The sequence below is a fragment of the Chrysoperla carnea genome, chromosome 1, assembly GCF_905475395.1.
Source record: "Chrysoperla carnea chromosome 1, inChrCarn1.1, whole genome shotgun sequence".
Taxonomy (NCBI): domain Eukaryota; kingdom Metazoa; phylum Arthropoda; class Insecta; order Neuroptera; family Chrysopidae; genus Chrysoperla; species Chrysoperla carnea.
In genome coordinates, this window is record NC_058337.1 from 25,150,406 (window position 1) to 25,172,429 (window position 22,024).

The 22,024-nt window shown below is 28.6% G+C and overlaps 2 protein-coding genes across 3 annotated transcripts; one reads left to right on the forward strand and one right to left on the reverse strand.

Moving 5' to 3' along the window:
• Positions 1-4,163: 4,163 nt before the first annotated feature.
• LOC123305529 (kelch domain-containing protein 3-like) lies at positions 4,164-10,227 on the reverse strand. Its single transcript, XM_044887275.1, has 5 exons — positions 9,698-10,227; positions 9,015-9,338; positions 8,535-8,730; positions 7,403-7,564; positions 4,164-5,557 (listed from the first exon to the last, which is right to left on the reverse strand). The coding sequence occupies exons 1-5, from the start codon at positions 10,089-10,091 to the stop codon at positions 5,494-5,496; spliced, it is 1,140 nt and encodes a 379-aa protein (XP_044743210.1). The 5' UTR covers positions 10,092-10,227; the 3' UTR covers positions 4,164-5,493.
• Positions 10,228-11,077: 850 nt separating this feature from the next.
• LOC123305515 (protein claret segregational-like) lies at positions 11,078-16,563 on the forward strand. 2 transcript variants are annotated; one of them, XM_044887257.1, is made up of 4 exons: positions 11,078-11,153; positions 13,228-14,174; positions 14,494-14,793; positions 15,641-16,563. In XM_044887257.1, exons 2-4 carry the CDS (start codon positions 13,229-13,231, stop codon positions 16,360-16,362), a joined length of 1,968 nt encoding a protein of 655 aa, XP_044743192.1. In that variant the 5' UTR covers positions 11,078-11,153; position 13,228; the 3' UTR covers positions 16,363-16,563. The 2 variants fall into 2 exon arrangements, with proteins under 2 accessions (XP_044743192.1, XP_044743191.1); XM_044887256.1 differs by lacking the exon at positions 11,078-11,153 and having other exon boundaries at positions 13,191-14,174.
• The last annotated feature ends 5,461 nt before the right edge of the window (positions 16,564-22,024 follow it).

Here is a 22,024-nt window from a genome sequence, read left to right on the forward strand (position 1 = left end):
AAAGTCGCGTAACTAACCTGCAAGCATCTAAAAGCTAACACCCGCCAAGCTATAATTAATATTACATTTTGTGTGTTTTTTTTTTTTAAAAGTTAGGAAACTAAATATGGATCATCCTTTATTATCAATAATATAAAATTTTGCACAATATTCATGTATTTTCTTTATATTTTTAATTAATTGTTTACAGCGTTATAACAAAGTAAAAAATATAAATACTGCTTAAAAATGCTGTATTTAAGTGTAAAAAAATATTTAAAATACTGAATAATTTTGAGATATTTAAACGCAGTTTTTTTGGCGCTCTCTTTTGATGACGTATAAGTACGTGATCTGTCAATTGGTGACAGTTCAATGTATAATTAACACTTTAAAAAAATGAATTAACAACACAGAATTTACACTCGTTATTATTAAGTTTTCTAATAAAAAGCCATAGAATAATAGAAATCAATGTAATACCATACAAAATGTAAGTAATTAATACTAAATATATAAAGGTAATATATAAAGACCATACAGTATGTCAACAAATTTGACAAGCCAGTACTATGATGTCACGTCCGTTTAAAAATTTGAATTTCCCGTTTAGATTCATCTATCGTTTAGACTCTGAAAGTAAAGATTTTTTACACTTCATTAAAATAAGCAAACGGTTTGTTTACTTTAACATTAAATTTATTTCTGCATATTATAAAAGATACATTCTATTTTTATACTTTTCTCTGTATACTTATGTATGGATACCAAATAGTTTTAAATAAAAACTTAAAAAGTCCTTAAGAACTTTAAATCTTTCTTAAATAAACTTTTTAACACGCTTTTCTTGGTATGTATGTGAATATCGAAATCTTTGAGCGTGATATTCATCCAATTTAAAACGTCTAGTTCAGTATAAATACGTAAGCAAATACCTCAGATTTTAAAATATACTTCTCGTCCGGTTTTTCAATGGGAAAATTAGGAGAAAAAGGGTAATTTTTTAGAAAACATACTTTGATAAAATCGGAGTGTAAAGAGTCGTTAAAAAAAAAAAACAAAAAAACGGGAACGTGCAAAAAACCGGTTTTTTACAAAAAAAAGAAAAAAAAAAAAACAGAAAAAACATTTTAATTACAAAAAAAAAAACAAAAACAAAAGAGGATTGTAGAGCAAAAAAAAAAATGAAAATAGCAAGACAAATCCGTTCGAAACATTACGAAAAACGGTTATATCTCGGCTTGGATGACTTTCGAACGGATTTGACTTTAGCTAGTATCAGTTTTTTCATTTTTTTTTTTAGCTCTACAACCCTCTTTTTTTATTTTTCTCAAAATTATTTTTCCGTTTTTTTTTTTTTTTTTTTTTTCAATAAATCTGTTTTGCACACCTGTTTTAAACAACTTTCTACTATCCGATTTTTCCAAAGTGTGCACACTTATTAAGGACCGATGATAATACAATAATTTTGTCAGATTATCCCGATCAGGATCCTCAGGATTTACGAATTTTTAGTTCAGCTAACTAAAAAGGACTAGAACTAAAAATTAGAACAAAATAACTAGCTAAAAGTATAAATTTGTAATGGCTCGCGAATGGTATCATATAAAATAGATATTTCTAAAATAAAATTATACTTCAATTCAATTATGGACAAATATTTTTTATTTAATTGTTCCTCAACAAACGTTAATTTATTTAAAACATCAGGTTGTAAACCAGGATCCATGTTATTATCTGCTGTGAAAATATTCAATTCATTTTTTATTTTAAATTTAGGACAAAATACAACAAAACCCATCTTTATTAATTTGTAAATCAAACCAACGACGATGACATACATTACATACTTCAAAATTCAAATTCATTTGAGCAATCTCAAAATTTTCTGCATACATTTTAAAATTAATATCATCTCGATTAAGATATAATTCTTCTTGATCTTGTTTTCGTCGTTTCCAATGATCACGCATTAATGATCGATTACGATCACGCTCTTTACGACCCGTCAACGTGCGACGTCGTGGCATTTTATTACTATAATAACTATAATTAAAATTTTTTCATTACTTGTATTAATATCACTTAAATTTTTAAGTTATTCTACTGTAGAACTGCAAAAATTAATTGTTTATGTTTTGTTATCACGTTTTTTTGTATTTTTCATTATGACGTTTTTTAATACTTGAAAGAATCTACAGATGGCCACTCAATTAAAATTAATATTAAATGTAGCCAATTATATATTAGTATTAGATGTAGCTCATAGATGGTGCCACTGTCTCTGCATATATATATTGATATATACATTGTAATAAATAAAAAATACTGTTGTTTTTTATTATTTATATAATTTTTTCTAAAAATAATGATTGATAACACATCTACACATAAATATGGAACTACAACATTTCATTTCATGTCTAAATCATTTTTTTTTTTGTGTAAAGTTTACCATCAAAAAGTTACATTTTAATCTAGTAGAGGCTCGCTTCGCTCGTCTAATAATAGTTTAAAAAATTAAAAAAAAAAACACGCTTTTATAACAAGTTTAACTAAAAAGTAGAAAATATGATAAAATGATTTTTTTTTTCAATCTTTGACCATACTTTTTTTAAACTTATGGAAATTATTTTCCTACTTTTCAGTTCAGCTACAAAAGCGTGTTTTTACTATTATTTCTCAAAGAATTTTTCCATATAATAACCCGTTTTTAAGATATCACAATTTCAAATTAGAATCTATCTAATCTAACATATAGAATTCACATACTATATTTGTGGCTAATCAGAGAGGTCGCTTTGGGAGCTGTATCCAAAATCTTAATTTTGAACACGCTTATTTTAAATTTATATGAATGAGTATATGTGTATGTAATTGAGATTTCCGAGTGAATATTTTATCACAAACATCACATGAAAAAGGTTTTTCTCCTGTATGAATTCGTTTATGTTCAACTAAATTATTTCTTTGCGTAAATGTTTTTTCACAAACAAAAAAAATTGCTGCTGAAGCAAAATACCACACCGTTTGCTACAGCAATTTTTAAATCCAATACTATATTGCGGTTCCATGTTGATTTCGTTTTTCATTCCGTCCTCGAAAATTGAATCTTCATTATTATTCTTGGATAATCTATCCTCAGAAAAATAACGTAGGACTCCAATGGAGAACCCACAGAATGTCTAGGTGCTAACTCGACCCCATTACAGGCACGGTCAACATGTAGAACGCCTGGATGTTTCAATCAGGGAGTTAATGCTAGGACCAAAAAACTCGCAGTAAACCCGTCTTATCTTGATCCCAAGTGACATGGCCAGCCCGTAGAACGTCTGGGTACTTCCATCCCAAGTTTAATGCAAGGGTTAAAAATTGAAAGACCTAAATAGACAGACGGTAGTGCTAAATCGACCCCCTAAAAGGCATGGCCAACCCGTATAACTTCTGGCTATTTCTATTACAATAATTTTAATATATGTAAAGGAATATCCAGGGATGAAATGGGAAAGAATGATGAATGCCAAAGGCGGAATAATTTAAAGGAGATAAAAAATGTAAGGTCGAAATGACAACGGTTCAAATTGTGGGATCAAATGGCCAATTGTTTTTTTTTTGGCACGGAGAGTAAAGTTGGTTTTTGAAAATCTATAAAAATACGCAAAATATGAACGTTAATCAATCTACAATTTGGCATATAGGCTTGATCACTATAGCATCTGAACCAAGTAAGTGTGAGAATTTTGCAATAAAAAATTGCTTGCCCCTCTTTTGGGGTCATAAGAAATCCAGGCAACCATGACACATATTTTTTACAAACATGAATACTATCATTCTTGATAGTTTTCAATTTCATCAACATAAAAGATACCCTGGAAATTTTGGAATGGCTTCTTGGACCAAACGTTTTTGTATCGGTTTTAATTTAATCTTCAAGTTTTGTTATGGTATGAAGTCTAGTTTTACAATTTGTTGTATAATATGGTAAATTGAATATCAGTCATCTACCTAATTCATAATGGGCAAAGGGCATAAAAACAAAATTATATTTTAAATAGTATTTTATTTAGTAGCCATATAGATCGAAGAATAAAATTTGTGTTTTAAATATGTTTTTGTAAATATCATAAATAGGTATATTATATATATATATATAATTAATATTATATAAAAAAAAAATACGTCGTTATACAATTCAATAAAATTAAATAAATAAATTCTTAATATAGGACTATTTTATGACTTTAAAGCATCCATTATAAATTCATTTTACTTTATATTAAAAAATATACAAATAACAATAAATTGTATCATCAATTTTTATAAAATTGGACACAATTTTATTCTATTATATTGGCCGCCTTCAGAACAAAGTGTTCAGTAAGCTAAGTTAAAGATGATCGCGTTCAAAACAACTTGGCCCTGACAGTCCTAAGTTAAGAAAGCCAGTATATTATTAGATAAATATACTAAGCTAGATTAGGCGAGACTTAGATAGTATGTAAAATACAGTCAAACCTGGGAGAATAAGATCTTGGACAAGCGAGAAAAGATCTAAAATTGGGATTGATTGCCAGGTTTCGTCATTTTAGCCTTCTATAAATTAGAAACAGGAACCTTTATAAGAGAAAGTTCTTTTTCCCTCGAGGACTTTTCGCTTACTAGAGTTTTCTCGCTTATCTAGGTATCACTTACTCATCTTTGACTGTACAATACATACATATTTATGACATTTGGTTTAAGTGAGAAACCTTCATAAACAAAAAAGAGAATGTGGTCCCTTGAACTTTCGATTATTCAGGTTCGGCGTACTTTGTGCATTAGACAATTAGATATCTAGACAAGTGTATTAGACTGTCAGCTCGTAACAGGAAAACATAATCAATTTTTTACAGCCTGCCAAAGATAGAGGATTCTTATACAGCCACAAGCAACAGAAAAATGAATAAAATAACATTCATAACGAATTAATGCTTAGTTAAAAATTGCCATTTGTTTGTAAAACACAGAGGAAAACTTTTTAATACACTAAACATTGATTGGCAGACGGTTTTCTCGTGTAAAAACTTTAACATAAGTAATATGTATTAGTTAGTAAAAAAAATATTGTTTCGTTGAAGTTCGTACACGAGAAAAGCGTCTGCCAATCAATTTTTAGTGTATTAAATAGTATTGCATTTTATTTAAATTAATGGTAGACTGTAAAAAGTTTTTATCTGTGTTTTACAAATAAAAGTTTTTTAGAAGTTAAAATTTGTAACTATGCTCGAGCTGACTGTCTATATATATTATTCCTCAGATATGCAGTGTCAGTTATGTTTAGCGGGCCTGAATTGGTCTAAACTTAGCTTCATCAGCACTCGATTGTTCTGACCATGTCCAATGATAGTAAAACAGCTTTACAATCTATATATTTATGTTTTGATTTTATAAATTAAAATATATATTAATTATTTGTGTTTAATTAAATAAATGCTATTTATTACATTGATTATAATTGTAATTTAATTCATCTCCTTAACCTGTAGAATTCAATTGCCGACTTATAGAATTAGGTGTAATAATAGATTTTATTTCCCATCTGAAAATTAACAACATTTTATTAAATAATGTAAATTGTATTTAAAAGTTATCAATGGAGGAGACGCGTGCTGGGAGAATTTTTTGTTAAAAACTGATGATATCGTAAAAATCCCATTCCAAAGTTTATATTTCTTAGAATTGAAAACAAAAAATAAATTTTTTTAACTTTTGGATTTAACATCTTGAAAACGCCTATTTTGGTGAAACCCAATGGAAACTTTTGACTTGAGTAACTATAGATTACATACTGCGTTTCTTATATATCATACCCAATATGAATTCAACGTTAATTATCAATAACATATAAGACTTCGAGTATATGCGTATATGTGTGTATGCAAGAATCATATATATATGTCCCCGGGTAAATGAATCGTTAGTTTATAATAAATCTAGTCAGATTGTAAACTAACGATAGATTGTGAACAAATCAAAGGATTTGCAATCTTACGCATTTATTTTTGTTAGTTTATAAACTAACAATGTTTACCAGTCAAATCGTAATTAAGGGCATGACAAAATGAGTCCGCGCTGATTGATTGAATAAGTCGTGATAAATAAGCCAACAATTTTGTGTGCATTACATTTACAATTCCTAGTTATCAATAAAGCTACTAAAGTAGTATTTTTGTCAACTTAAGGAAAATAAAAAGCATGAACGATGGGCAGACTAAAAACTTAAAAGTGTAAAACAAATAGATAATTTTAATTTAAGCGAAGGTTCTAGGAAAGCAACCATCTAATCAGCAACGCTATCATTTGGCCGTCCAAAATAGCTGAAAATAAGCGATTTCATGAACTTATTAAAAGGCAAAAAAAAAAGGTTTCAGCATCTAGTTTAAGACTCTACTGACGCGCATTCTCAAAAGTGCTAGGATTGCATTAATTAACGCTATGTATACATAAAAAAAAAAAAACTATTTTTGGCCAATATCTCGGAAACCATACACTTTATGAAGACTCAAAAAATTTGATATTTTCAGCCATTATATATATATATTTATATGCTAACTAACAATATCTTGAAACTAATTGATTTTATAAAAAAATTTTTAAACAAAAGTTGTTTGAAATTTTGTTTTCTAAAAAAAATGTAAAGTGAACTTCGAAATATTAAGCCGTTTTCAAAACGATCAATTTTATATATATTTTTCGTTAATTATTAATTTGAATTATAAATGTTATTGTTTGTTCTCAATCTATTACCGGTTTAAATATGATTATATTTATTATAAACGGAATTAATTCGAATTCATATTTTACATGATATTTAAATTCTTATCATGAAGTAGACCGTGGGACACCACGGGTTTTCTTAAATGTTAAATATATACTTGAAACTTCGTGAGTGGCTTCCTTTTGACGAGTCTACCAAACTTTCCTCTGAATTGATCGGATACTATAACTAACCACTTGATAACATTAATAATGACAGCTTGTATACCACCTCGAACGTGTCGTACTTAAGTATTTTTGTTTTTGAATACGTACATGGTTCACTTTTGCTGAATTGTTTAATAATTATTGATGTTATCAAGTGGTCATAGTGTCCGACAAATTTTCTGCTGCCTCTTTTCAAAACGATAACTCAAATATGACGTCATCATGCTCATTAGAAAACGTAGGCTTTTCGAAAAAAATCGTAGAGGAGAGTTTGGTAGACTCATCAAAAGGAAGCCACTTACGAAGTTTGAAATATATATTCATCATTTTAAAAAAACCATCGTGTTCCACGGTCTAAAGATCTTACACCCTAAAAAATTGGTGGAGGTAAATGCACATTTTTCAATCTGGTAAAAAGATTTTTGGGTTTCAAATTGTTTCTTTCTAAATTGTAACTTACCTTAATATATCAGGCAACTTAGACTGATCTAACTTATTTTTTATCACAGAAAGTAAACTTAATTGTCTTAGTGTTGGATTAAAGTCTAATACATGTAAATCATTATGATCGAGCAGATCTTCTCCAGCTGCATCCGCATTGTCAGTACATAAAGTTAATGGACTAAAATTTAAAAAAACATATTTTTTAGTTCGACTTCATTTTATTTTTAAATACAGATATTGAGAATGCATTTAAATGTTACTTAATCACTGAATATCAATATAAATGATAAAATAACACTAAATATTTATTGTCTTTTGAAATCATCTACTTAGAATCTTGCAGAGCTAAATAGATTGTAGCTCTGCAAAGCCAACCTTTCCAAAAAGAATTTTTAAATAGGTTTTTTATACCATGCATATATGTAATAGGAAAGGTATACTAAGTTTAGTCCCAAGTTTGTAACGCTTAAAAATATTAATGCTTTGAAAAATTTTGGTCTAGGTGTTTATAAAATTACCTAATTAGTCCATTTTCGGTTGTCTGTCCGTCTGTCTGCCAACACGATAACTCAAAAACGAAAAAAGATATCAAGCTGAAATTTTTACAGCGTTCTCAGGACGTAAAAAGTGAGGTCAAGTCTTTGGGTCTGTAGAACCCATCTTGTAAACCGTTAGAGATAGAACAAAAGTTTAAATGTAAAAAATCTTCCGTATCAAAAAATAAACAACTTTTGTTTGAAATACTTTTTAGTAAACATCACTGTTTACTAGTGAGGGCGCAAATTAGATTCAAATATGTATATTATGTATTATATGGGAATAACAGCTACGTATTTGTGACATGGATGTATGTGTAATGTGATAGAGTTATCAACACTGTCTATGCATGGTATTTCAACAATTAACTTTTTTATTAACAACAATTAATTATTTCAATTTCAACAATTAATTATTTTATTTAAATTTTTTATTTATGTGCATCACTATGGCAAAGAGCATAACGGCTATTATCTGTAGCATACGCGAGCACAGCATATTTTAGGACGAATATACTTAGGACCTAGCGTACTTGGTTCGCTTCTAGGTATTATGTGATATAGAAGAGTGCAACAGTTAAATATTTTCTCATACACAATAGTTTGGCATACCTAGTTCCACCAAATAAAAACATTCGATCACCCACTACAATACAGGCTTGTCGGCGACGTGGGCACGGTGGAATTCCAACAGGTTTCACTTGAGCCCAATGATTTGCTTTTGGATCAAATCGATAGAAATTGTTAAAATGTTGACTCATTATACCATTGAATCCACCAAAAATGTATATGTACCCATTATAGTAAACTAAAAATATAAAGAATCTTATAAATTAAAAAATTTAAACTCAAGTTACACTATCTATATTTTAATAGTATAATGTATTTTGATAGCTAACTGACTGGAACTTGCATGAACTGGCTTTGAACATTTTCTCAGAAATTTATTAGACAGTTTTTGGAATTCGAATTGATAAAAACAATTCGGCCATTTAAGTGACTGCGTGTTTAAACAAGTAAGTTATTCTATAAACTGAATCTGACTTGCAGAATAGTCAACTAACTTTCCATTTTAAAAAATGTACAACTTACAAGCTGAATGACTTCTTCTACCCAATGGTTTTTCTCCTGTAACTTTTGGTTTATGCCACTCATTTGCAACTAAATCCAAATACATAATTTCTGGGCAATAAGTTTCTTCTTGTGTATGATATGCACCACTGAGATCACCACGTCCTCCAAATACATACATTCGAGTACCAACAGCTGTGGCTGAATGAAAATCTCGATGTGCTGGCGGTGGATTATTTGTCATTAAACATCGCCAAGTCATTGTTCGTAAGTCCAACACATGGACACTTTGGGAAAAACGATCGGCTTCATCATCAAATCCCCCAAAAATGTACATTTGGTGATCTATATCGGAAAATAAAAATTACTGTTCATTGACATTTGGTAAAAATATAAACTATTTTACAAAAAATAGAAACAATTTCATTATTTCAAAAAAATCCCCCCTCTTTACGGGTAAAATTTATGTTCAAATTTAACCCATAGAACCATAAAAATCGGTTTATAATTCGAAAAAATTTCGTGTAGAACATAATAAATATATAAATTAAACGCTTTTAGGATTTAAAATGTAAAGAGGTGAGTTTCAATATTATATAGGGAATCTCAATTTTTTTATAGAGAGAAAAAACCTCATCAAGAAAGACTCTATAGTCAGCACTTGGGAAAACTTTAATAAATTGGCAAGACACAAAAATACATACCCACAACACAAGCCGAATGACCATCTCTAGCGCCAGGTATATTGCCACCAGTCTTTGGATTACTCCATTTATGCGTTATTGGATTAAAACAATACAACTGGTTACAAGCAAACAAATCATTACGACCACCCCATATATAAATTTCACCTTTATATGCAACAGCTGTATGTCCATACCTTTGAAAAGGTACATTTGATGCGTTCGAGCGTTCATTTGATGGTAACAATGACCAACGATAATTAGCTGTATTTAATACATGCACATCCATTGGCCTTGTACGAAATGAATCTTCACCTGTACAATATCCGCCAAACGAATAAATTTTCTCACCAACAGCGATTGCTGCATGATTTACGCGTCTTGGCCCACCATCCAATTTTACTGTCCAATGCATTTCAATAATTAAAACTTTGTTTTAAATAGAAATATTTATTTAATTGTGCGTTTATAATTAAATAACTACATTTAATTCTTTAATATGTTGTAATTATTTGTCCCATTTTGTGCATTTAATTACTTCGATTGTTTTGATTATGTGTGATATTTACGAAATTTTTTGTTGGCTGCATTGAATTTCTTGTTTTTTTTTTTATTTTTAGAAAGAAGTTGCACCACTGTGAAGTGCAAAATTTGAAAATGATTTTATGAAGGAATAAAAATACATGCACGGTCCACCTATATCTGACAATCAATTTTACAAATATTTAATCAGAGAATATATCGGTAAAAAGTCTCTGTATTTAATTTTGTTTTTGCATATTATAAGAATGTCCAAAAACTCTACAGAGTTCCAAAACTATCGCATTCGAAGAGCAGATATATATACAAAGGACCAAACTCTAAAAAGAATACCGTCTTTGTAGTTTGTGAATCTAACGAGATACGGATTCGTTTTTTCTCTACAAAGTTTCATATTTACGAAAATATTCACGTTCGTTGTTCTAAAATATCATATGTATACTTATTTATTAAACTTGGAGAAAATATTTTAAGAGAATAAATTGTACCATATTTTTTTTGTTAAAACTGTTTTTAATATAAAAATTACAATTTTACTTCGTCTTATATTTCTATAAAAACGAAAAAAACCTGGAAATAATTCCATTCCATTCTAACAGATTTATTATTTTTACTAATGTCTCTGTTATTATTCTGTCATTATTGTTTTGAAAAACGGGGAAACTAAGATAAGATGATCAAAATCTCGTTGTTGATACAAATAGTAATCATTCCTACGTAACGAAATTATTTTTTGACGGTTACAATTTTCAATTCATATTTGAATTAAGATGCCTATGTAGTAGGTAGTACTGGAAAAAAAAGTATATGTGAAGTTTTTATTATCGAATAACTTTAAAAATTTTTTATTATTTTATAACTATTAAAATTGTCAAATATTTTAAACATTGTTTTTGTGTCAGCTTTTTTAGAATTTATATTTTAATTTATAATATACGTAAGTTTTTAATTTTATATCTCAAATTTAGTTAGAAATTTATCGAATGATTATTTTAAGTGATCGGACATTAAGGCAATGTCTAGATAAAATCTGAATTTTTGATGTTATTAATTGCTAGCTCATATGTATCGTATACTTTTTTGAAAAAATCTGACGAAAAGTTTTCATGTAATCAATCATTAAAAATTAAAATTTTAACATGTTGTGAAAAGCAAATTTCGATTGAACGCAAACATTTTTGATAATATTGCTCCACCTTCTATAAATTAATAAACCTTCCACTATTATAAATTAAATCTCGTACATTACGTTAAAATTTAAAAAAAAAGTGACGAAGAGTTTTGTAAATATTTTAATAAAAAATTTTCGGGTAGTCCGCCATACTTTAAAATAAATAATCTATCTAATATGCTTAATGTTTATAAAAATAATCACGAATTTAAAAAAATCTACTGCACATTTGATTAGTTCATCTAATCGTTTTTGCTCTAGCATAGTTACTCGAGGTCGTTTGTTATAATATTTCGGCTTAGCTGTTCAAATCATCATCGAATCCATTATTTTTGTTTTTTTGTTTTTTTTTTTTTTAAACGAGCCATAGTAATTTCGGCTTTCACTATTTTTTCAATAAAATTACAAGTTGTACAAGAAAATCAATTGAGTTTATCCGGTTAGGATCCACTTTTTTCCGGTTTCACATACCTCCGAAACCGCCAAAAAGTTTTGTCTGCCACTATTTTCCCGGTTTATAAAAATGAATGCTTTGACTTACCGTTGCTTCCAGACGGTTAGGGTCCATTTTTATTTCCAGATTTCTGCAACCCCCTTCTATCTCGAAAATGGCCGTTCTGTCATGTATATGTCCTATGAAGAAAATATTCCACATCAACTCAGGAGCTTATTTACCACGCGGTAGAAAGTTAGGGTTCATGGGCAGCAGAAAGATAGGGTAGCCTGACATAGCGCGAATAATAATAATATTTTGAATTAATGTATTCGCATCGTGCATTAGTTTAATTGGAGGCGTTTCCATGGCAACGATACACTACTTTATTAATATAATTGTATGGATTGCATTTATGGCTTACATTGCAAATCTAATATTATTGTCTAACAAATTTAAATAAGTAATTATGATAATTTACATTTAAAAAATAATTCTATTTGTGCAATTTGGTCTCTTATTTTCACAATTTTTAATGCAACAAGTCTAATTAATTGTTATTTTTCAATAATTTTAATTTAACATTTATTATAACATTTACATGTAAAGAATTGCAAATTAGTCATAACAGCCTCCTTTAACGACAAAATATTACACGGTAAGCGCTGGCGTCGATTTTATTGTCACTACCATGACTAGGCACACAACGAATAAGACAGCTACAAGCATACTTTTTTCAGGTCTCTCTCTATAACGACCAAACGTTTAGATGGCCACATTACGGTTCTATGTTATTACTTCTATGCTTTAGATTCGTAAGCTGTAAATTATGTACATAAAGGCATTAAATGTGTGTATATTAATTGCACTGCGCAGTTTCTATGTCAAAATGAGTTGACGAAAAAGTTTGAAAGAGGGACATTTTCAGTCTTTTTCTGTAACTTAAAGTTACACTCATCTTTGGATTCGAAAAAACAGCTTCACACAATTTTAATTATTGGAAATTTATAACTCTGTGAATCGTCAAAATTGAAAAAGGAGCCCCAAACGATAGTTGTTTGAAGGAGTATTATTCTCAATATTTTTTTTTCCTAAAATAAATATTAACTGAGATTTTTGGTTTCACGTTAAATCATTTTACTTATGGATAAAATTAAGTAGTGTTTCCAAGGCACTTATTGCCTATTTAACGTTTACCTGACCCCCAACCTTTGGATAAAGCCAATTTGTTTTTTAAATTTAGTGTTCTGTAGTTTTCTTAGAATCGGCCGTTGCCGTAAGCAACAAGCACCTAAGCTGGCCAGAACACAATCCACAACCTAAAACCGATTTTTGGAAGCCCAAAAATAATAATATTCACAGCACTTATTTTGAATTTTGAAAATAATTTTGAATATTATGTTACAGAATGGAAAATACAAGACCCAGAGGACATTTATTACGCCCAAACACAATAGCCAATTCCATTCGTGTGAATCTCGCGAGTAATTTAAATTTAAATGGAATTGGATCAGATGCAACATATGCCAATCGACGAGCAGCACTCTCACGTCGAAGTAAATCATTTGCTGATTTTAATCGAAGACCGCTATTTACTGCCGCCCCAAGCTCATTTCCAGCAAATTCGGTATTAAATAAACCAATTTCAACTATAAATAATAAAAAACCCATAATTAATCAAGTGCCCACAACGCGTCGGCCTCTGGCGCCTAGACAATTGACTACGATTACAACAAAACGGAAAGCCGAGCCTCCAGTATCTTCTGTTTCATCCTTGAAATCAGCAAGGGTTCCTGCGAAACCAGCAAATGTGAAACCTACAACCTCAGCTGCTCCGCCAACAAAAACAATAGCAAAAAAACCTGCGCCTTACGATTACAAAGCCAGATTCCAGTTGTTGCAAGAAAAACATCAAACTTTGAAATCAGATCATAAAGAAATTTCTGATAAATATAATAAGTTGAATGAAGACATGGCGAAATATATGGAAGACAGCGAAAAATTAAAATTAAAAGAACAGGAATGCCACTTAAAACAAACAGAAATTGATAAACTTAAACAGGAATTAAATGTTAATAAGGACTCATTTAATCAGTGCCAATCACAATTACATCAAATACAAACTGATTTTGATAAACAAAAATCGGTTTTAGAAGAATGTCAACAGAAGTTTGCGGAAATTAATAAAACTTATGAAAATTTAAAATCAATTACCGATCAATTAAAGGATGAAAATTTACAGTTGAAGGCAGAATTAACCGAAAAAGAGCAGAATATTGATCAATTAGTCAATCAAGTATTTGATGCGGATAACGAACGCCGTAGATTGCATAATGTCATACAAGATTTAAAGGGTAAGTTTATAAATAGAAACGATCGTCAACATTTTATTATTTTATTTTAAATAAATAATTTATAAAAAGTGGTTGTTATTGCTAAATAATAAAAAGTGTTTCTCCAAAAATATAAACTCTTATGCATTCTACTAACATTCAAGAGGGGGAGGGGTTGTTAGATATCAATTTTAATTATTTTTGCGCTTCTTTTTTTCAGGAAATCCCATGAATAATAGCTAACTTGATATTTCTGGAAATATTTAAAACTCTTAAGTTATGGCTAATTTAGCGTAATAATACCAATGAGCAAGAAAGTAAAGCATTATGTTTTTTCTAGGCAATATCCGAGTTTTTTGCCGTGTGCGACCACAGCTTGAAGATGAAGTTGGTAAACATCTACTAGAAATTTCATATCAAGATGAATGTACAATCGAAGTTTCAAATGGTGCAACGATAACAGGGGGGCGGCGAGCCCCTAAACAAGAATTCTCTTTTAATCATGTTTTTGGTGAAACATCTACACAAGAACAAGTATTTCTAGAACTAGGTCAATTAGTACAAAGTGTTTTAGATGGTTATAATGTATGTGTATTTGCATATGGACAAACTGGTTCTGGAAAAACATTTACAATGGAAGGTATGTATGCCAGTTGTCTAAAAACGATCCAAAAAATCCACTACCTGAATATTATCCGATCGAAATGTAAAAAATATCTTGACTGCTTCCAATGGTAATGTACAATTTTATGTGGGATGTAGAATTTGGTCCTAATTTTCATGGCAACTCTACTCAAAAATATAAAGTGGGTGGGGCAGTTAATATTATAAAAAGGTGTTTTTAATATTTTCAGATCTTTTTTCGAATCTATGACACATAAACGATTGTAAATGTTTAGTTAACTTGTGGTAACAATTAAACGAAAGCATTTATTAATCATAATCCGATCCCATTTTAAAAATATTAGGTGGAGACGATTATGCTATGTGAATTTATATTTCTAGAGCATTCTTCTCATCACAAAAGAAAGACGACATCCAAAATTAGAAGAAAAATTTAAAGACTAAATTTTATCTTGTTCATTTGTTGCCATGTTACTCGTTTGAAAGTACTCGTCCAATAACTAAGTCTGTGCGTCATAACTGGTTATGATGCATTCTAAGAATTTCTGATTTTTAGCTCTATTATCTAGTGAACCACCCCTGGCTGCACTAGAAATGTTTAATGAGGCCATAGACATGTCGTGAAATAATTTTGACTTTGTGATTATTAGTAAATGCCGTTTTACAGACGATATTCTACAAACCACTGTTCCAGAACATAAACACACACCGCTTTGTGGACTTTACGAATCATCAATCAACGCGCGTTCGTCAAGAATTTTTTTTAAATCTCTGTCTCGAATCTTTTAAATTTACTACATATCTTGAACTTTTTTATAGAATTCATACGTATAGGAATTTAATTAAATTTATTTTGATTACAGGTGGATTTGAACAGGATACGATTGGTATGATACCACGTACAATTGATTTACTGTTTAAAACAATTGAAGAACGTAAAATACTAAATTGGCAATACGAAGTTCGAGCATCATTCTTGGAAATATACAATGAGCAGATATACGATTTATTAAACAACGATCAATTGCCACACGATATACGAATGACTGATGCAAGGGGTGTTGATGTATATGTAACAAATTTACAAATTGAAATTATCGAAAGCAGCGATGAATTGAAACAGCTATTGTATGTTGCGCAACGAAATCGGGCTGTAGCTACTACAGTAATGAATGAGCGATCTTCACGATCGCATGCAGTCACCAAAATCGAAGTAATTGGTACTAACACAACATCAGACGAAACATTTCACGCTAGTTTAAATTTAGTCGATTTAGCCGGTTCAGAGCGTGCTCGAGACTCCGAAATGATACGATTAAACGAAACGAAAAACATAAACAAATCTTTAGCGAATTTAAGTAACGTTATTTTAGCATTATTACAGAAAAAAGATCATATACCATACAGAGATTCAAAGCTCACACATTTATTAATGCCATCACTTGGTGGCAACTCAAAAACTTTAATGTTTGTAAATATTTCACCGTTAACGGAATGTTACAACGAGACATTAAATTCGTTAAGATTTGCTGCTAAAGTAAATAGTTGTAAAGTTGCAAATGTTAGAAAAAATAGAATAATGTAATTTTAAATTGAGTGTTTTTTAATTGTGTTTAACTAGGTAGTGACGCAGGCAGGTATATAATCAAAATTGAAAAATGAGATCCCTACTGATTGCAGGTCTGGATTTAGGGACATTTTGAACATTAAAACTGATTTGAATCTGCCACTAGGATTAATTGCTTTTGAAAAGCCTAATGTACCTTGTAAATAAATCTGGTGTAGTCTGTAAATGAAGTTTTAAGTTATGTATATTTTATATTATTATATTTCTGTTTAAATAGTGAGTATTAAAAAATTATTTCATTATAAACCTATTAAATGAATTTATACGATTTGAAGCTCAATACCTTGAGCTCAATACTTGAGGGATTTTCCTCCGAACATTTTAATTAGTAAAATTTTTGAAAATAAGCAGCTATTTCGAATATCTCTAAGATACTCAGTCATTTTTTTTCCATTTTACAATAAGAGCGGTATTTTTTATTTGTAAAGAGAGATGAAAATACCAAGTGAATGAAAGTGTTACAAATTTTAGGTATTAGCTACCCGAACGCTACAATTTTTTTTCAAAAATGTGAGCAGTGCAAAAATAATCATTTGGTAGATTAAAGTATTTCAATACCGTAAAAATGAAAATGATACCAAAGATTTGAAATTTTATTTATCAATTAATTAGCCTTTTATACGTCTTTTGTGGAAAATTCAAATCGGTCTTCTGTACGATTTATGAGAAATTAACCACCAAATCAGTGTTTTTACCAAAAAAAGTTTTTCATTTTTATGTACAGTTCTTAATTTTGGTATAATTATAAAACTTGAGGAATAGTGATGAAAGTTCTTTTATGTAAATGGCAACATTTTTAAAAGAACTTATTGACTAAGAAACCTACATGTATTACGATTTCTTCATATATCACCATGTAAAAAGGGTTGTTTTGAATAATTAATTTATCGTAAACGGTACAGAGAATCGACTTGAAATTTATACAGAATAATTAAATACTCATTAATTGACACAAAATTTCAGTTTTTTGGTGACACTTTCGTTTTGGTATCGAAACGAAAAATAAATACCATAAAAGATATTGTTAGAATTTTGAAAGCCTTAATTATTTTGACGCAATACATTTAAACGACGAAATATAGGTCATTATTAAAGACTTCGAAAGATTAACCTTGTGAAATATTTAGCCGAGAAGAAAAAATGGAAAAATCGAAAATTTTAATGATCATTCTTTACTATTTTAAGAAGACTTAAAAATAGTAATATTCAAAATTTTAAAATGACTGTCATGTTGCGTATCCACTGCAAGCACGAAATAAAAATATAAATTTTTCTAGTGGAGAAATTATATAGTTACACAAAAAATTTTTTATTTTAATTTGTAAAATTTTTTCGATAATTTAAAATTAGACATGCGATTTTCTTTTATTATTAAAAAAAAAAAATGTATAAAACGTTCATTCAAAAACATATGTTATGCCATTTTTTGAAATTTTTTCTGCATATAAATATTTTCCTTCCCTTTTTTCTCAAATAACAAAATAATTGTCATAGTTCAAGCTTAAAAAGTGAGACTTTTAAATAATAATAAGTTTTTTAATTATTTTAGATTTGTCTTGTGTACTCTGTTTTAAAACAAACTAGCCCATCTGCAAAAAACTCAGATTGGATATGTGTGTAGGAATAGGCTTTTGTCCACTACGAATAAAACGGTTGGATACAAGTTTCTAATGATTAATAATAATGTTTAGATAACAAAACACAAAATTAATTTTTATAAAATATAAGGCTTATTAATATTTTTAGATAATAATTGTCATAAAACTATGCATCCGATCACGTGACAACTAATACCAATCAGATGTACTTTCACAGTACTACGTCACATCATATGAAGTACTGCAAGCTTTCAAATACAAAAACCTTTAACTTGCAAATACTTGTAAATATGCATATACAAAAATGATTATATGTCACGGATTGTTATCATTCAGGGCGTCATTACAACACTACACTGTTTTAGAAGTAAATTTGAATTGGTTTTTTAAAATGCAAAATACATAAGGTAAATAGTTGTTTTTTTTAAATAGAACTTTTTTGTGTAAATCAGATACTAATGTAGCGTATAAACCAATTTTTCAAATTTAGGACAAAAGCATGTCTAATATTAAGATAGATCAAGGATCGTATGATTTTATTTATAATAAAAAAATATCGCAAAGCCATTTAATTAAGTGTTTTAAAATTTTTTTTTTCTTACATCTTTTTTGTAATATAGTAAGGTGAAACTAAATAAAAAATAACTTTTAACATTAAATTAAAATTTTAAACACTATCGAATATCGAGTTTTTTGTAGATTAGTGCATTTGAAACGTAATATAATATAGTTTAATTTTTTTAATATATTCTTGAAAATAATATATAAAATCCTGAAATGTACAATATTTTAAAATTCTGTACGTATCTCAGTGTCACAAAAAATGCACGGATTACATGTAATGCTATATGTAATCCTTACATTTTTTGTGACACTGAGTGTACATGTAATATTACGTTTTAACTTTTTTTTGCAAACAATTTAATAAGAACCATATAATTCTCTTTGGTGGTGAGTTTTTATGTAGGGTGTCCTCGTTATTCGATGTGCGAAGTTTGAGAGAAGAAATATCGTCCGTTTTATGTTGTAAATATTTTGTACACAAAATTGTTCGGGAAGTACGATTTTAAAATATAGGCATCAAGTTACGGATCATTCTGTATAATTATCTTTGCAATTTTCTTAATAGTTCTATTCTCAAACTATAAAAAAAACTGTTATAATCGCCGATAATTATTTAGTATAGACACAACAGCAACAAGATATAATTTTCAAGAATAACCAAAGATTTGTGTTACACTATTTATATATTCAGAAAATTTCTATTTGTATTAATATATTTTAATTAAATGTAATTTTATTCCAAAAAGTATAATTATTATGATTTATTTCTTTTGTTTTTTAATTTTACTAAGTATGATTTTGATCGACATTTTTAATATTACACTAAAATATTTTACTTTTAATTAGTAAGATTTCGCAAGACTCATCGCAATCTTCATGAGAGCTTTTATTGTTGAGGTGGATTGTATTTAATCATAAACAGGTGTAGGATCTAGGAACAATTTTTTTAGTATTAGAGTTAGTAGAGTAAAAGATGTTACAAAAACGATTACTTTTTGCTAAAATCTGGGGAATGTGTTTCGGGTGCCAAATATCATTATGAATTAGTTGCGCAAATGTTTATATTTGTTAATAAACAATAAATTGTTAATTAAATGGGACAGTTCATGTAAAAGTGGACATAAAAAATTATTAAATAGGCAAAGTGAGCGAATTTTCTTAATCAGTTACATATTTGACTGTACTATACAGACTGAACAAAAAAATAATTTAAAAAAAACATTGATGGAATTGTAGTCTGTATACCTATATTTATAATCAAAGACACAAAATGTGGGCTAATTTAAAAAAAAAATGTTCTTTAAATACTTGTTTAATCTGTTTGTAATTTACTTAAGCTTTAATAAAAGTACTGTATTTTTTGTCTTAATTATTTTTGTGTTTTGGTCAATTTTATAACCAATCTTCGAGTATTTATTTAAATTTCCTCTGTTTATATAAAGATTACAGTGTGTCCACGATTCGATCGCTACAGTTTAAGATCGCATTCTTTTGAAAATTTTAAATCGAAAGTGCCTTTTTATTTTTGTCCAAAACTTATTAGTTAAGGGCATATGCACTATTAAATTTAACAAAAAAAGTAAAGACATTGATGAGTAAAGTAGTATAATGTTTATTAATTTAAAACTTTTGCATTGCTTACCCGAATGTAATTAAAGTTTCGGTTAAAAATGCACCTTATCTTCGGTAGAATCGGTTGAGTGGTTTCGGAGCTTAGCGTTAATGAACATCGTGGCATAGAATTTATATATATTATTCTATACATTTGTTCAGTTAAGTATAAAAATATAGCATGTACATCAACAGACAACCTTCAGATATTCTTTTGCAATTTATAATAACTTAAATAGTTAAGGGACAACATGACAAAAAATTAAATTCTTTTCATAATTTTTATATATTTTGGTATAATTTGCTTTATTACATAACGGTAATGGTTTTATACAACCATTAAAACTATTTTAAATATCAGGTAACATTTATTTAGAGAGAATCTTTCAACATTATGATTTCTACAGTAATAAGACATTATAAGTTCTACAGATAATAATTTAAATTTTATTTATCATTTAGAAATGGGAATACAATTTTTCTATATTTCGATTGGCTACGGATTTATTATAATTTGAGACAAATTCTAGAAAGCAGATTTTATGCATTTTAAGAAAATATTACGTATACTCAATTGCACAAAAAATGCATCAGATTACATATAATATTATATGTAAAAAGAGCATTTTTTGTGACATTAAGATAATAAATAATATTGTTAATGGAATCATTTTTTTTTAATGTTGCAACAGTTATTTTTTAATCAGTTAGTTTCTTGTTTGTAATTAAAAATATAATTTGTTTATTTTTCTTAAAATGATTTTGTTTACCTCCTCCCTTGGGATTAAAGTTAGCACCACAGATTATTAGCATATCAATTATCAAAAGTACAACTACCTTAAGTCACTACTTAATTTGGTAGTTAGCATATCTATGTGGAAGACTTCTCATTAGCATATTTATTTAGTTTTTTGGCCCCTTAATTAATCTTACGTTTTATCAAATTAAAAAATATTTTGTTATTTAAAATGAGTTTGCATTTTTGATGATTTTTTTATTGCACATTTCATTTATTAGGTATAGAAACTTGTTCATTCTTATTAAGTTATCGACGGCCTATTGTTAAGTTAACGAGAACCTCATATTTTGTAATTTATTTTTGTTATTTTTTGTTTTATACATTTTTTTCGCATAAAAATCCGCTTTCTACTAATTATCATTAAGTCACAGTTAATTACAGGTATATTGGTTGCAGTGTACTTATACATTTAATGGAAATGAATTTTTACTTAAAAAAATACTTATATGAGTGTCTTAATAAAAGTTATAGTCTGAAATCCGAAACTAAATGAGAGTATCGCCTTAACTTGTATTATGTTAGCTTTTATTTTTAATATAAATTCTTTAAAAAATTGTTGACAAATTATTTTGATTTTGTGTAAATTTCAGTCATTTTTTATTTTCAAAATAATTTTTCGTGTAAAAAACCAAATAAAATTAACGTCGATTTTTTCACTAAAGAGGATTTACGTCTACATAGAAGTTTTAATAGAGATTTAACATATTGAGCTAAAGGTGTCTTTATGGTTCATAAATCATCAAAATAATATAAGTGCGCTCCACTAAGTGTTCTTAAAGCTCAATATATTTCTCAGTCGTTCCACATGATTACCACGGCCAGTATAGTCGCGGCGAAAACGTCACAAATGTCGTCATTATTTTCGTCACAACGACCCATCTGAAATGGACGTTGAGTGAGAAGTTCGTACAGTTTTTAAAAGTTAAAGATGGCGACAGAAAAAATTACGTTGTATGATTCAGAAAGAGTTATTTTAGTGGGAACATTAAATTGTATATTTAAAAAAATTAAAAATCAAGTTAACCAATAATTATTTAAGTTTATTGTT